Here is a 17,568-nt window from a genome sequence, read left to right as displayed (position 1 = left end):
TACACACATGGCAGTGTGGCTTGCTGCCTTTCTCCCCATCACCTATATCTGGCATTTCTCCCCATGTTATCCCTCCCCAACTCCCCACCCCCTGCTGTCCCTCCCCTAGTTCCCCCCCACAGACCCTAGTGTGTGATGCTCCCCTCCCTGTGTCCATGTGTTCTCATTGTTCAACACCCGCCTATGAGTGAGAACATGAGGTGTTTGATTTTCTGTTCTTGTGTCAGTTTGCTGAGAATGATGGTTTCCAGGTTCATCCATGTCCCTACAAAGGACACAAACATAGAATATTTTAAAAGGATACAAAATATGCAATAAATGCTTTTTAAGTCAGATGCTAATTTATCTGCTTCCTTCAGATTAACAGAAACATAGAAATTCCTAAAATTTCATCACTGGCAACTCAAATTCCTAATAACAAAAATTCTGAGAAGCAGAGTATACTTCTTGGTTAAATATGCACTTGATCCATTCAGATGTAATATCTAGAAAATTAAACATTTTACAGCAATAGGAGTCCATGGACAAAGCTATAAATAATTCTAGTGGTAGAAGTTCTTTACCTAGACATTTTTAAAATTTGAAGCAGGTGTCCTAAGAGTTTAGAGTGTAGACCACGGGCTTCCTACAGACAAGTAGACTTAAGTGAAATGTATGTCCCTGTTTCCAATTTGAGTCATGTATAAATATTTACTGTAATGGTTTGTACTACAAGCCAAGTCAAAGTACTCCCACTCTGATTTACTATACTTATTTGGGATATAATTAAGATATCTACATCAAGATTTGTGCTAAATAGACCAGGCATGGTGGTTCATACCTGTAAGCCCAGCACTTTGGGAGGCCAAGATGGGAGGATCACTTGAGGTTTGGAGTTCTCACATAATGAGACTTCATTTATATTAAAAATTTTTTTTTAAGATTTATGCTAAATGAATTCAGGGCAAATATTTCTACATGCTTCCTGATGTACTACCTACCTTAATATTAGCCAAGTTTTCCAATCCTCCCAAGTTTATCCCTTCTTTCTGGTCTTGCTTCTTAAACTATATGCTAGAGGAATTAGGTATATTTACAAGCAAGCAGGACTGGATTCAATCAGCCAGTATTTCTTGATATGAGATAGGGGCTGGATCTCTTTGATAAGTCAATGGAGTATTCAAACTTGCCTTTGCCAACAAAAGATTCTGCATGAAATCAGATAGTCCCTGTTGCTTCCTAGCCTTCCTTAGTCCGGATTTTATAGCTGAGTTCTGCTTATAACCAGGCTGGGTGCTCATTATACTATAATACCACATTTTGATGACAGAAGGAAGAAAAATTAACTTTGATGTGATCAAAATACCCATTCCTTTGGAAAGTAAGAGTCACCTATTAGCCAGCTCTAAATTGGGACTCACATCAAGTCTTAGATTTTTCCCAGAGGTTGCCATTCAGCATTATTAAATTTTGCCTAAAGATAAATTAGGCCAGATGTTGTTCTCATATTCGCTTAACCACAGACAGTAGGGTTTAGGCCCACAAGGAATCCATCCTCTCAATGCAAGCTATCTATAGAAAAATTTTTAAGAGTGCTTATTACACTTGCATTCAGGTTTAAAATATAACTATGCCTGCCATCAAGTATAGAGGACATACAATAATACAAACATCTGGATAATCTCTAGGTATTCCAGTACATAGGGGATATAAATGTAAAATACATCAGCTCCATATTATGGGAAATTAAAACAAAAAGATGAGACTTTGTTTCATGACTTTAGCAATTCAGAGATAGCGTCACCTACAATAATATTTCAGTGTCTGAATAATCATATAAAGGCTAAAATTTTAAAAGATAAAGGAATTTGCTGTGAAAATCAATGTCTCCTACAGATATATTATACCATAAACAAAATTGCAATTTAAGATGTAAAGGACTATTTATTTACAACATCATCCCTTTTGGCAAGAAGGATTGGGGAAAACCTCCTGGTTTTGAGGTTTTAGTTTACAACACAGAACAAATATGGCTGAACATCAGTAAGTTGAAGGACTGGACAAACATAGTTCATCTCGTTTAAGATGCATGTGGTCAACACATTCCTTGTGGTATGAAAGTCTGCAGGCTTTCAAGACCAGTTTTCTTCATTTTTCCCCACTTTCCTACATAAAGGGGTTAGGCTCAATGGGGAGTCTGTGAGCTGCCAGGAGTTTCTGTATAGGATATCTAGGGAAGAGTGGAAACTGGTGGGAAAAAGCCCCAGGGTAACTGAGCCCTCAATGGATAGGAAACATAGACTGAAATCTCTGAGACAGACAGGCTGGGAAATATAATCTGCTGGTGGGGGTGCTTCTCTCCCAGTTCTCCCCTAGATCAAAAAAATGTGGGCGTAGGGGGAGAAAGGAAAGAAAAGAAAGGAAGGAAGAAAGAAAGAAGTATTATTACAGTGTCTGCTTTCCCCTTCTCAGTGGTGTGGAAATCTGGCCATACCTTTTCAATGAAACACAATTTGTCTTAACTTGGGAACTTGAACTCATTTAAAATGTCCAGGTGCCCTTTCTGTATCTTTTTAACAATCTTGGAATTAAATTTCTTGTTAACAATGATTGTTCTACTCTCTCTGGTTAAAAAATTTTCCTCCTTGGTAGACAAATGGGAGGAAAGGCAGCTATTTTATAAGGCAAAAATATAAACAAGATTATCTTAAGATGAAACACAAAAAGATTTTCCTTGTAATAAAAATTTTTTTTTACCAGTTTAAAACAACATTTTTTACAGGTTTAAAGTAACAAAACATACACACTGGAAAGGAAGATTTTACAAATCAATTTAACATAATGGAGAAGGAAAAAAAAGGGACTTTAACCTTGTTTTCCCAACAGATCTCTGAAGCATGTAATTATATATTTTAGTGCCTCATAAACAAAAGTAAAGGGTGGCCTGGAATAAAAACACCTGTTTTTCGTATAAAGATTGAATCTGTCAAGATAGGCAGATACATGCAACAGTAAAAATCAACCCCAAAATCTCGGTAGATTGAAACAAATGCTTATTTCTCACTGACATCTACATGTCCAGCCAAGAACCAGGTTAACTGAAATTCCCTCTTGTCACTGGCTTCTGTGATCAATACAACCTGGAAAGAAATAAAGTGAATAAAATAATGACCCTTAAAAGTTGCAGGTCAGATATAATAAAACAGAAATGGGTATGCCTAATTCAAGGCAGCAAAGAAGTGCCATGCCACCACCTGTCCCTAAGGAGGAAAACAAAATAACTATACACCAACCTAATGATTATAAGGTAATATCTACTTGCTCGTGTCTTAAAAACAGAGAAAGATCTTTATTTAATTAACTTAGTAGAGTAAGACCATTTTTTCCTTGTAGAGTCTATCTAATATAAACATGTATGTACAAACACACAAGAAAAAAACTTCAAACACTGTTTTATCAAAGTTCTATTAATTGTTTCTCCCATCACCCATTTGTCTAGATGATACCTTGCTTAGAGGTGCTTTTCCCACCTGAACTGCCTACCACCGCACCTAGCACCAGGAAGATAAAAGATAAAATTCCATACAAAGATAGGAGAGGGGAGACTCTACTAATTAAGGGCTTCATTCTCCACTAAAGCTTTTAACCAATGAAAAAAATGTGTTTAACTTTCATGAGTGCATTTCCTACTATGAAGGTGAGCTTAGAAAATAGTAAATTCCAAAAAATAACATGTAGTGCCATTAGAAGATTGAAAGGAAATGCAATATCTAGATTTATGCATGAACTTTTCTTTTTCCTGCTGATAGTCCATCTATTCCTATTTAGTTACTGGTACTTGGTTTATAAACACACCATTAGCAAAAAAATGATAAAGAAATAAAAATTGAAGAAAGGATGAAAATAAGAAGACAATATTTTTGTTTATATTCAATAGCGTATTTCTTTTTCTCATTTTCTCATTAAAGATCCTGGCGGATCCAGACTAAATGTGTTTTCTCTTTAAATAGTAGCAACTCTGCCCAGGGCTGAGCATGAAAAAACATCAATTCTCAGAACCATCCACTTTCCAAGCTGAAAAGCTAGAGATAAATTTCCACAAAGCTAAGTAAAATGTGTCAAAAAGAGGGAGAAAGAGAAAAAACATTTTTCTGAAACACTATATTTGATTCATTTGGGCTCTAGGGAAGAAAAAAATGTTGTCAAATAAATAAATAGAAAATGTCAGCAATAAGACTGTGATGTCCATACATTTCTACATGAAATAAGGAATCATTATCTGATGCTGACCCAATCTCAATATTCAGAGAAATGTGTGAGGATTTATTCCATGGTGAAGAAACGTTTGTTCTCTTTGGTAAGTTAGTATCATCTAAGGATTATGATCAACAAAGGGAAGGAAACTTGGACATTTTAAACAGTGAATAAAAATATTTACTTGCATCCAGAAGGTACCTGGAAGCTTCACAAAGAAATATATATTTTAGTCTGTTAAGATCTAAATAGCACTTGGATCCTAAATTGTGTCAAACTATATTATAAATATTCTATATAGACTATTCATATATAACCAGAAAGAAACTAGTCTGTGGGGAAAAACAGAACAGAAATCTTCCATGGTAACTTCTAGCCTCTAAATCAGGAAAGTAGGTTTCAGTAGAAACAGACCAAAGAGATATTTAGGTTATTCATAATGGCTGCCTGAGCTTCAACATATCTTTAGTGTAAAATAAATATCATAAAAATAATACCAGAAGTAATGAATGAAGAGTACCTACATTAGAACACTTAAGTCTAAAGTCAGGCAGACATGGATTTGAGTCATTCCTCCACAATTTACTAGCTAAGCCAGTTAATTCATCCTCTATATAGCAAAGGCAATATCATTTATAATTTGTTTTTCCAGCATACTTTCCATCGCCTTTTATTGGTGCTTTTGTGAATTTTCCTCTATGTGATCCTTGTGTTGCAATCAATAGTGATACCTGCTCTTGGCCACTGCAGTTGGTGCAGGAATGGGCATATCAGCCAAGCAAGGATAAAGTAAAATCTTCTTTGAGATTGGCATTAAAAACTAAGAGAGAGAGATGGACTGGGGAGAGGAAAAGAGACTGAGATCGTCTTTAGGCTGTTGTGGCTAAAGTTGGACAACACACATAGGTGGTGCCAGTGGCCATCTTATCTTGTCCAATACCTGAATAGAACCCTGACTAAAATATGAAGCCAAGAAGAAAACAAAGACAAAAAAAAATAGAAAGCAAATACCTTGATGACATTCTCTAATCCCTATATCACCTACAACTGAAGTTCATTCCTGGATTTCTCAGTTACGTGACCCTTTTTCCTTAAACTAATTTGAGTTAAATTTTGTTTCACTTGTAACTGGGAGAAACTCAACTAACACACACTCTAAACCTCAATTTCTACATTTGAATAATATTAAAAAATGTCTTCCATCTCCTGGTAAAGCCACCACCATTTCCACATTTGTTCAAGCCACAAGCCCTCTTGTCAGTGTTATACCTTCTCATATTTTTGTCTTATATCCAGTAAATAACTGACTTCAGACATCATCTTTTTTTTATTTTACTCTTCAGATCCTTGTTTTTAAATACTTTACTTATATACCCATTTCAACTGTCATTTACCTTAATGCAGGCTGTTATATGGGTTAGGGAGACAGTGTAAATTAATGATGGACCTAAGAGTCAGGAAGATTTGAGTTTGAGTCCAAATTCTGCCACTAACTATGTGTTTGACCTTGAGAAAGTTACATAGCATCTCTCAATTTTACTTCCGTTGTCTAATAAAGGAATAGTAATAATATCTACCTTAAAGAGTGGTTGGAATCTTTAAGATAATGTGCACAGTGTAGTTTTGTGTCTCACATTTTAAGATGCCAGTTAATGTTAGTATCTGGTAGCTTCCATCTTATGAAGTTCCTGCAATAACTTTGTAATTTGTTTCACTGACTATAGACTTGCCTCCACTGAGGATCATTCTCATGGGATTAAGCAATGATCCTTCCCATGGGAAGGTTTACTCATGGGATTAAGCAATATAATGCATATAACAAGTTTAGTTCAGCATCAAGCATATAAGTACCCAATCATTATTAGTTCTTATTGCCATTTTTATTAATTAGTGATAAAAACATTACTGTCCTTTATTCACAACTTTATTAAGATTGATATACTAGGTTATTCCATCATATCAAATTCCTATACTCTTTAAAGAGGTTATGACACCAAGTTTAAGAACACTTTACTAGCACGTATAAAGGAGATTATTTACCTTGCAAACATTTCCAATCTGTGTTGTAATCAATGTACCAGACAATAGTTATCTTAATTTGAAAGTTGTAAAAAGCCTTTTTTTCTCACATATCCTGTTCTTTTCTTTTACTGTGCCCTAACTTTCTTTAATCACCCCTTGAGGGTAATGCTATCTACTTCCTACAGGGACTTAGACTCAATGCGGGTACAATGAACAAGTTTTACATTTAAATAATGATTATAAATGCAAAAAGAATGATCCTCAGTGGAGGCAAGTCTATAGTCAGTGAAACAAATTACAAAGTTATTGCAGGAACTTCATAAGATGGAAGCTACCAGATACTAACATTAACTGGCATCTTAAAATGTGAGACACAAAACTACACTGTGCACATTATCTTAAAGATTCCAACCACTCTTTAAGGTAGATATTATTACTATTCCTTTATTAGACAACGGAAGTAAAATTGAGAGATGCTATGTAACTTTCTCAAGGTCAAACACATAGTTAGTGGCAGAATTTGGACTCAAACTCAAATCTTCCTGACTCTTAGGTCCATCATTAATTTACACTGTCTCCCTAACCCATATAACAGCCTGCATTAAGGTAAATGACAGTTGAAATGGGTATATAAGTAAAGTATTTAAAAACAAGGATCTGAAGAGTAAAATAAAAAAAAGATGATGTCTGAAGTCAGTTATTTACTGGATATAAGACAAAAATATGAGAAGGTATAACACTGACAAGAGGGCTTGTGGCTTGAACAAATGTGGAAATGGTGGTGGCTTTACCAGGAGATGGAAGAAAGGAGGAGAAGACTTACTGGGAGTGGGAAAGAGATTAAGGCATTTAGCCTTAATCTTGTGGACTTTATTCTTGCTATGAAAATGCACGTGGAGATATTTTCACTCCAGGAGTTGAAGGGGACATATATACTTTCTCATTACTCTCTAGCAGCTAAGGTACAGATATGAGACCTAGAATCTTCCAATCTGATTCTCCTGAATGTGTATTTTAATCTTCAACAGGGGTTGCAAATATAGCAAATCATGAGACTATTCGTGACACACTGGCAACAATGGCAGTGTCCCATGTAAAAGCACTGAGTCATGGTGGTGATCATTATTGATGGTATTAGCACCCACAGCAATATTCCAACTAGACTATTCTTGAAGCATGACCTCCAAAAAGAAAACCTGCTTCTTTTCTATTTAAATTAGGAGAAGATGTGTCTGTTGCCTGCAATCTATAATTCTGATGAATGAAACCAATAAATTCATCACTGTATACTATACAGCATTAGGGGAGTCCTTTCCCCATTGGTTTGTATCATCATCTCCAACCCATAAGCTAAATATGCTGATCTGCTAGATGTTAAGGGGAATCTTAGGATACTTCAAATAATTCACAGACTGACAGGGATAAAATACAATCAATAAGTAAGTTATAAACACAGCATGATCCACATTTTAAAGCATACACACACACACACACACACACACACGTGCATGTCCATATACACTGATACACACTAAGTAGAATAAAGATAAATCCAACCACAAACATTGAGACAGAATATTAAAACTGTAAACTTCAAAAACAAAGCGAACATGTAGCAACTACCAGATACAATGTGTATCTTACCTCTTTAAGACTAACAATTTAACTCATAGTAGATCAGAACCTCACATGCCAAAGAAACATTTACAAAGTACTAAGGATAAAAAATTATCAGCAGATTTTTATAACTAGCTAAATTATCATTCAAAGGTGAGGCTAACATGAGATCTTTTTGTTTCTTCCTACTAATTTTCTCCTTTTTTTTCTTTTTGGAATTACAATCTACAAATTCAGGAGATCTTTTAACTACTTTGTACCCAGTCTTGACTGTATTCCAGTTCAATTTTTTGAGGGTAGGAAGGATTTCAGTAGACAGTACAAATGACAGGAAGAGGATGTGACCATCTACTCATCCTTTTCTTTTCTAATTTTTATGACTGCATGTGAGTCTGTATCTCAAAATTTTAAAGTTTAGTAAAGAATATTTTTTAAAAGTGAAGGCAAAACAAAAACATTTCACCAAACAAAAGCTAAGAATGTTTGCTACCCAGAGACCTTCACATAAAAATTAAAAAGCTATTAAGAGTAATTTAGAAAGAAGAGAGTGTGATATAAGAAAGTTGAAAATAAAAGTTGATTAAATAAGTTGATAAATGTAATCAATTAATGTTAAAAATAATTAATTGTATGTGTTTTAAAATAACATAACATAAATGTAAGGCTGTAGAAATTGCTACAAGATGGGAGAGATGGTGTGGTATATAATAAATAAAACATGACAAATTCTGCATAGTATTAGAAAATGCAATAATTTATCACTTTAAAAAAGTATTGTCATTATTGAAAAGGGCTTCTTATGACCTAGGGTACTTTAGGTTAAAAGTTATCACAAACATTTTAAACAAAAATGATTCAGTAAGATTATATGTGTTCGTGAAAAATAACTATGGCTTTAGTAAGTAACATTTGGAAAAGAGATTAGAGACACAACTATTTGGAAGGTCAAAACTAGGTAAGATATAGTGAATAAAAAGAGGAGGAGTGAAATGTGAGCTATATTTGGAAGATAGAATCTACCACTTTCTCTGGACATCATGTGCTTAGGGACACATAGATAAGCTCCTACCAGACAGGAATGCAGTCACATTCTTCTTTGTCCAATGTATGACTGTTGAAAGTATCCAATAAATGTTTAAATGAACTGGATAAATTTCATTTGAAATATCCACAATACATGAAGACAGACAAAATTAATTATTAGCAAAACCCTGAAATTCAGAGGAAATATTGGAAGACTTACATTTGGCTGAGCAAGCTGGCCAAGGGTGTGGGGCAACAAGACTAAAGAGGAGGGGGAGGAATCCTCCTGAAATACACCAACGCTAAAGGGGCAACTGGGAGAAGGAGACACTCAAGTGAGCAGGAAAGAGTTAAAAGTGATAGAGAACAATGAAACTATCAAGAAATCTAATTTTCAAAATAAATTGAAATTATAAGATTTACAAATGAGAGGGACAAAAAAACGAAAAGAAAAATATTGTGACAATTTCTAATTGCAAGGTTGAAGTCATATCTTTTTTTTTTTTAAAAAAAAGGCAGGCAATTTTCTTACATATACTTGTTAAAATAAGCATTTATTTGTTGTGTGCATATTTGGAGTGATGGTAGAAGTGGAGGGTCACAAAGATTCCTAATGTTCCAGACAGTGACTTAGTTCTGTGGCTATGTCAACAAGGATTTGATATATGTGCAGATTACATATGCAATAATTTATTTTTGAAGTAAAAAAGATGAAGGATAAACAACAGCCTCACTATATCATGACTCTCTATAACTGAGCTGGAAAACAAACCCAAAGATCCAATCTCAATATCTATTTCCTGAAAATTATTAAAATAGGTTCTAGAACATTATGATAACTAGGATCTTAGAAATGCCATTCACTTTCTGAATAAAGGAGGGTCCATACTACTCCCTTCTATAGGTCATAAATAATTATGACGACTGACTGATTTTTTTAATCAACAGATGCATAAAGAAAAATGGAATACATATACTTACCAAAAATACCGATTGTGCAATTGTTTTAAAAAATCATAATCTAGTTTTCTCTGGACTAATTTATGCTACAGATATGCAAAATAAATCCATGATAAATAACTATCATAAATTATACATGTATATATTTAAGAAAATGTTACAATTTCTAAGCCTGTCCAATGAGTCTAAATTGCACTGCCTTAGAGAATTCCTCAGATTCTAAAAGTTCCACCAAAGCTAAGGTCTTGGATGTCATTTAAGTTATATATTTCAGCTATTAAAGGCAATGTTCTGACAAGCCCTTTGGCGCTAACCCCAGGGCATAAATTTGCCTTAAAACTACATAAGAATGTGTCAGAGGGCTATATGTCAATCAACCAGGAGAAGTGCCTATTCCCAATTTAGTGTTGTCAGTTGCTGACATTAAAACCAGCAACAGTTAATTGTTACTACTTCAAGTGGGAATACTGAGGGAAGAGGAGAGGTAGGTGTCTAAGTTCAGACTGATAAAGCTGTTAATTGCTACCCCTTTATGTAGATTTGTTTAATAATGAAAACAATGTGGCTAATCATATAATGTTTCTATTTGTTCCCCAAGGGCTCTTCAGGGAAAGTTTCCATCAGGGCTAGATTTTGGCAGCTACCAACTGTGCAGGGACAAAAGCAGAACAATCAAGGCACTCAGTGCTGGCAAATAGCTAAAAGTGGTTGTATACAGATGCCCCTCCTCCTGGCCCTATCAGGAATGAGCCAGGATCTGCCACTGATGAGCTTTGAAGGAAAAGTTAAAAATGTAAAAGAAGATAATTTCAAGCAGAATGACAGAAGAGGAAAGAAAAGAGGAAGAGAGAGTGAGAGGAAGGAACTGAGGGAGGAGAATACATATGCAGGCAACCTGAAAGGCAGGGAATAATTATGAAATATGCTTGGGTCTTCCATAGGCTTCCACACAACAGATCAATTAAATTCACATCAGTTAAACACCCATTTTTTTTCATGAGAGGTTTCATAGAAAAAGAGTTTTTATATATACACACACAGAGACATATACACACATATATATGCACACACATACACATACACACATTTTATATTTATATGTGTGTACAATATATATGTGTGTACATACGTATTTATATAAATATAAAATGTGTGCATATATATATGTGTATGTGTGTGCATGCATATGTATACACACACCTATATATTGTCCCAGCCTTGCTTTTTATAGACAGGATGATGATATTGACTGTATCATTAAACCACTCTCAGAGAGTTACTGAGATAGTCCTAGCTACTGACTAATCTCAAGAGGGTATTTTAGGAAACAAACAGAGTGCTCTATGTAAGTTTTAAACAAATGTAATGTATATAATTTACAGATTTTTTTTTCACTTTGCCTCATTTGGTAAAGGACGTGAGACAGAATTAAATTGTATCATTTAATTTTGTTTTCAGACTCTCTGGTACCAAGTAATGAAAACATTCAGAAACACCCTCAGACCATAATGCACCCAATATCACTGTACAAATGTATATCGTAAAACTTACGACATAAGTGATATTCATTTTGTTTTGTGTTTCTTTGTGGGGGGTTGAGATGGGGGTGGGGGGTTGAGTCTTTAATTTCCTTTCTATTACCACCTAACTACAGGAGCCCCATAGTAAAACTCACTGAATTAAAATGGCTTTAAATTCCTCCATTTTTAAAATTCTATCCCAGTACCTATGCTCTCGTCTTCTGGTATTTCTAGATTCTTACACTTATCTCCCCCTGAACCTACCTTCTACAGTGCACCTCACCTCTATGTCGTTCTCTCTTCTTAGAATGGTCTCTCTTCACCTGCTTAAACTTACTCATATTTCACGGCCAAACCAAGTTTCATCTGATCCAGTGAGCATTCCACGATCACCACATAACATACAGCTTCTCCCTTCTGTAAATCTGTAATCGAGCACCTGCTTGATCATTCATGTGTCACCTACAGATGGTGTCTGCTCAGTCATCCTCCACTTTTTCTTGTTCCTCTACCAAACTTTATACTGCTTGAAGATATATCTTTGTATCCTCGACAACATCTGAATCATACGTATAGTAGCCTGCAAAGTGTTTAGGGACCACATTTCACTTTTCCAATGCATTTCAGTGAAGTTTAAAAATTATTTTATTAATAAATGTTGAATTCAATTCCTTTATCAGTTAACTTTTCGGTTGTGAAATTCCCTTCCAGGTATGACTCTACAAGTCTAACAGCCACAGTACACCAAGAGAATAGTCCATTTCTGACATCTAAGAAATCATGTTACCCAGGAATTTGTCAAAAAACAGAAAAGCTTAAGAAATAATTCTTAAAATTCACTTTCATGTCAGCAAAAAATAAAAAATTAACAACCTAAACACTGGGTGTAAGTTCACATTACTCATTATTTCAAGTACACTTTTATCCAACTTCAAACTTGTTTTCTTTCTAAATAGACACAGAGATTGTTAAACTCTTTTTTATCTTTCAAACTGTAAGACAGAAATTTAGGTTCCATATTTGAAAGGAGAGATGATGAGATATAAAGAAATGATGTTATGTGCAGATCACAGAAAACAGCTGAATCAAACCAACTGAAATTTCAGAGATTAAAAATAAAACTACATTTGCAAAACTATATTAGCCATGCTCATGATCCAACTGCATTGTCAATTATGCTCTTGTGTACCTTTGGGGTTACCCCAAATCACATGTCAAAATTTTTCAACTGTTAAGAATACCTGACTATAACCTAAAATCAAACTACCATTAGTAAAGTGAGAAAATGTCAAAGGCAGTACACACACTCTCCCCTATCACCAGGCTTATCACTTATGACAAATTATACTTATTTCTCAAATACAAAGACAAAAATCAAGGCACAATTATGAAATGCTTTTTAAAAATTTTAACAGCCACCAATACCATTCAGCTTTATTTTATCGAAACCCTAACAATTTATTTAGAATGTAATGCATTGTGCAAAAGAATCTACACTGTGCAAAAGATTCACACAGATTTCCTTTGTTAATTAAAGGAAATCTGTGTGAATCTTTTGCACAGTGTAGATTAATTTTTAATACAATACAATTTACCAAACTTTAATTTACTTAAAACCTTCAGTAACCCTGCTGTGTTGTAAAAGGTTATGTGCCTGTTTTCTTCCAACAATGAGGTGAATTTGTCATTAAAAAATTTTACACAGATGTCACCTTGAACTACCAACACACACACACACACACACACACAAACCAACCAACAAACTGATGTTCATTATCTGTGTGAGTGTATCTAAACTACAAGTAAATAAATCAGCCATATTATCAAGCACAAAGCTACTGAAATAGTTAAGATTTATTTTCAGGTGTCACTGAGACTAAACAAAGATTTTAAGGAATAAAATAAAACTCAGGGAAATTAATACATGGAACTATTATCTTAAAAGCAGCATTCCCTATAGAACAAAGTGATGAAGCTATCAAAAAGCACTTCTCAAAGCAGTATTTTTGCATGTCAAAAAAAGAATTAACCTAGAATAAATATATAAATAACAGTATGTTCTGTGTTAAGCCAGTAACAAAGAAACCCCTTAGTGGAGTAAAACAAAGTCCTGTCAAATCCCCATTTTTTACAAAGAAGCATGAAGATCCTTTCACAATGGTTTAAACTGTATTTATAGTAACAGAGTGAAGTCTTGAGATAAAAGTCAAAAGGATTAAAGTCAAAGCCCCAGCTCGACATGAGTTATGGTTTTGATTTTATTCTTATTGTGGTCTACAAATATTAAGACAGAAGATACTTCCACGTGATTGTGGGATCCTCTGAGGCTCTACAACCTTAGAAGAGCAGATAAAACAGATGAAAATGCATCTGGTTTGGGAGCAGACTCCATATTAAATGGCAATGCGCAAAGTAACAACTACTACTGCAGAAGGCTGTGGGGGAGGGGAGGAGGCTAAAGGCTGAAATTTCTGCAACTGATGCAGGGCAGAAAGAAAAAAGAAGGAAAAAAAAAAGATGTGGTATTACTGTTTTAAAATGGCAGCCTGTTAATAATCGCTGCATTCCTGAAAACACAGGCAAATTATACCACCATTCCTTCTTTCATACCCTAAGCAAGCCTAACACATACAAGCATTACATACTTCTTTGAGGAAAATGATACAGCTTGATAGCTGCATCTATTTCTAAAACAAAATCCCTACAGTTGCCACTCAAGAGTTTACAAATTTGGATCCCTATACTTTTCTCACAAAGAAAATAGAAATTCTGTTGTGAACTGGAAAGTCTTAGTTACACTAAAAAGAATTATTCTTCTTCCACATATATTTTTCTTTAAGTGAAGGCAAAGCTACATGTATACATAAGCTTTTGGTCATACTCCATAATATCTATTTTGCATTTCCTCTCTCCTGATGTCCTATCTTTCAAGAAAATCTCACACACATGCCAGCAAGAGAGATACATATTATATAACATACTCAGCATGAATTGGAAGATTATTATTCTTAACATTAATTTGAGTACTCTCTCTTTAGTTCATATATTGCAAAACCCACATATTGAGTCATGTATTTTCTATCTATCCTGAATCTTTTAAGATCAGACACCTCACTTAACATTTGACGAAAAGGTTAAAAGTCCCTAACAACAACAGCAGAATCATCAGAAGCATTGTAAAACATAAAATGATAGTATCCATATCACAGAAATGCTTAAAATACCTTTTTAAGAAATTGAGTATAAAGAAATACTATCAATTATAGAAGTAAAAATATTTTATCATGCAAGTTTAGAAGAGAGTTCAAGTTCATATGCAATCACGTAATCATAAAGAAAATTTAAAAATATATTAACCAAATATTAATTTGGTTAATTGTGATAAGCAGATATCAATATTAACCAAATGGATTGATTTCTCCTTTCTTCACAAAATAAGAATGAAGATAGTCACTTACTTATACAAATCACAAATTTTTGAAAATAATATTTTCGATAGCATTCCTTGCAATTGAATTCAGTATTTTAACTGTCACATTTTGAACACATACATATTTATACAACTACCAGGGGAAAAATAACTTGAACCAAATTGAAAAATTACCATAACTACTAGTTCAATATGTCTGGTTAAAACAGAGACATCTGGTCTATCGTTCTTTTGTGTTGATGACTCCTAGTGTGCCTTTTCCCATCAATGAACTTTTCAAGAGGAAAATTCAACTTTTAACAAAAACCTGTGACTTAGAAATCTCTTTCAAATTATATCAACACATATATGTCATGATTAGGTCAAATCAAACACAGTACTTTAAAGAATAGTAACATATACTGATTGAATACAAATGGTTAGCTTTAAATTCCATCAGAGTAATGTTATTTATTAAATAATACTCTGCAGGCAGATATGGCTAATTCATGAATCATTATTTTTAAATATTTATAAATCAACTCATTGTTCACTTGCTTAAAATATACACTAAAGCTCTCTAATAGTACTTGATTGCCACTCCACAGAACCTGAATAATGCATTTTGAGAAGCCTTGCACACCCCCACACAATTCTGAATTAATGGCCGAGCAAACAATAAGTAATGTACTATGCTCCAGCAAAAACTCAGTGATAACATCAATCTGGCATCTACTTAACACTTATTGCTTACTTCTCACATATTCCCCACAACTTAGTTTCCTCTTCCAGATGCAGTTCATTAAAGAATCACTATCACCTGCCCATTCATCGACAGAATGTGAGATTTAGCGATTAACACGATCAGAGATAAGGGGAGAAATGATAACATACAGCACTACAAAATTAAGAGATGAAGTAAAGGGGCCCGGGCACTCCAGCTACCAATAACTAGATTGCAATTAAAAAGGACTTTGTCAGTTCTTCGCTGGGCAATAGGGCCAATTATCTAAAACCCTTTGCTAGAATCCAGATACATACCAGAGCAAGGCCCTTCAACCAAACTCAGATAATTACTTTTGACAAATGTTCTCCTTGAGTATAATGTAGTTACTCAAATGCTTTTCAAAATGACTACAGTTATAGTAAAACAATCTTTACAAAGTCAACCCAATAACACATCCTGCTCCCCCCTCCAAAAACCCCCGCTGCATGCAGTCTGCTTCCTTTTGGCCAATTTATAACAGATAGTAAGTTGGTGAATAAATATTTAATTTATGCAGCCAAAACCCTTAAAGGCTTGGCTTCAAATGTAATGCCTAGCATTCCCGAGACACACTGTACAGAAATATCCTTTTGAAAAATCCTTTTACAGCTGTCCTTTAAAAGAAGAAGATGGGGGGGGAAGAAAAAAAGAAAGAAAAGAAAAGAAAAACCCACACATATACATGCATCAAACCGAAGACGCCGACGCCCCTCTGCCAACCGGCATTTCTATAGAGACATTCTTTCGATGATTAAAACGTAAGCTCCGAAAGGTTAAAGAAAAGGAAAAGCAGCCAAGTAACACCGCCCAGGAAGCCAGCAGTAAAACACACCTAGCTGTACACTCTTAATAACCTCCCACTACAAATGACACTAACCCAACTTCACCAAACATACACACACCGCAACACACACAAATTGCACACACGTGCACAGAATGCACACACAAACATCGAGCAGAGCACAATACCTACAAACACAAACGAACTGGAGCCACACAAAACATGCACGTATCAGTGTGCACACATAATGCACACGACACGGCACACAGACACGCAACCACCTAGCCCACATGCACACGCCCCACAAGTCCATGTCGGACACACACCGTGCATGCACGTGTAAAATGTTTGAACTCACAAACGCCGAACATACACACAGACTGTGCACAGAGTTATTGATGAAATTCCGGGGGGTGGAGGGGCCCGGAGGGAGTGGTAATTGCCACACAAAGGTCTCCGGAGCGGCAGAGAGGGAAGTCGAGCGGCGCCGAGCGCTCGGAAATTCACCCGTGGAGAAGGCACAGCCAAGCCCAGAGAGCGAAGTACGGGGAGAAGTGTCCCGGGCGGTCCCGGACGCGGGGCTCCCGGAGATAATCGCTGCGCCCCTCCGCGCGCGCACGCACACACACAAGGGCCCCCGGGCGAGCCCACTCCCGCAGAATAACAAAGAGCAGGAGCCCGGCGAGCGGGCGGCGGCTCGGGCTGGAAGTCTCCGCCGCCGCGGACCGGCGCAGGGCTAGCGGCGGGGCCGGCGGGAGGCGGGTGGGGGGCGGTACGTACCAGGCGGGCAGCCTCGGCCCAGGTGCGGTCCTTCTTCTTCCTCTTGTCTTTCATGTTTGCATCTCATTGATAGTTCTGATGATGACGTGGGGGATTCCACGGGGTGCTCGGGGTTCGGGCGCGGAGACAATGACCCAGTGACCCGGTGACCCGCACTCGCTCCGCGGGGGGAGGCGCGCGGGCGGCGGCGGCGGCGGCGGCGGGTGGGAGGGATGGAGCGAGGGGGTGGGGTGGAGTGGGTGGGGGCGCGCGGCGGCGGCGGCGCGCGGCGGGCGGGCCGGGGGCGGGGGCGGGGGCGGGGGCGGCGGCGGCGGCGGCGGCGGGGCCCGGGCCGGGGGTGGGGGCGGCGCCGGCCGGGCTCGCTCGTGCGGGGCTTGCGCTGCGCCACCGCCGCGGCCGCCGCGGTGACAGCTCCGGGGATGCTCCGCTCGGCCCCGCTCACAACAATACACTCTGA

The 17,568-nt window shown here is 36.6% G+C and overlaps 1 protein-coding gene across 4 annotated transcripts in view; it reads right to left on the bottom strand.

The window, feature by feature from the left end:
* Nucleotides 1-17,325, bottom strand: part of ASXL3 (ASXL transcriptional regulator 3) — a 174,242-nt gene extending 156,917 nt beyond the window's left edge. For 2 of the 4 annotated variants that reach the window (XM_054244109.2, XM_035270825.3), the window contains exon 1: nt 17,112-17,325. Coding sequence is in view for 1 of the 4 variants with exons in the window: in XM_035270825.3 (XP_035126716.3) it covers nt 17,112-17,165 (54 nt within the window). In the remaining 3 variants the exon portion in view is untranslated. The remainder of the gene's footprint in view (nt 1-17,111) is intronic. The other 2 variants (XM_078346919.1, XM_078346920.1) reach the window with 2 other exon arrangements.
* Nucleotides 17,326-17,568: the final 243 nt, after the last annotated feature.

The sequence above is a fragment of the Callithrix jacchus genome, chromosome 13, assembly GCF_049354715.1.
Source record: "Callithrix jacchus isolate 240 chromosome 13, calJac240_pri, whole genome shotgun sequence".
In the NCBI taxonomy this organism is placed as follows: domain Eukaryota; kingdom Metazoa; phylum Chordata; class Mammalia; order Primates; family Cebidae; genus Callithrix; species Callithrix jacchus.
The sequence above is the reverse complement of the archived record's forward strand: the minus strand, read 5'-3'. Positions and strand labels throughout refer to the sequence as shown.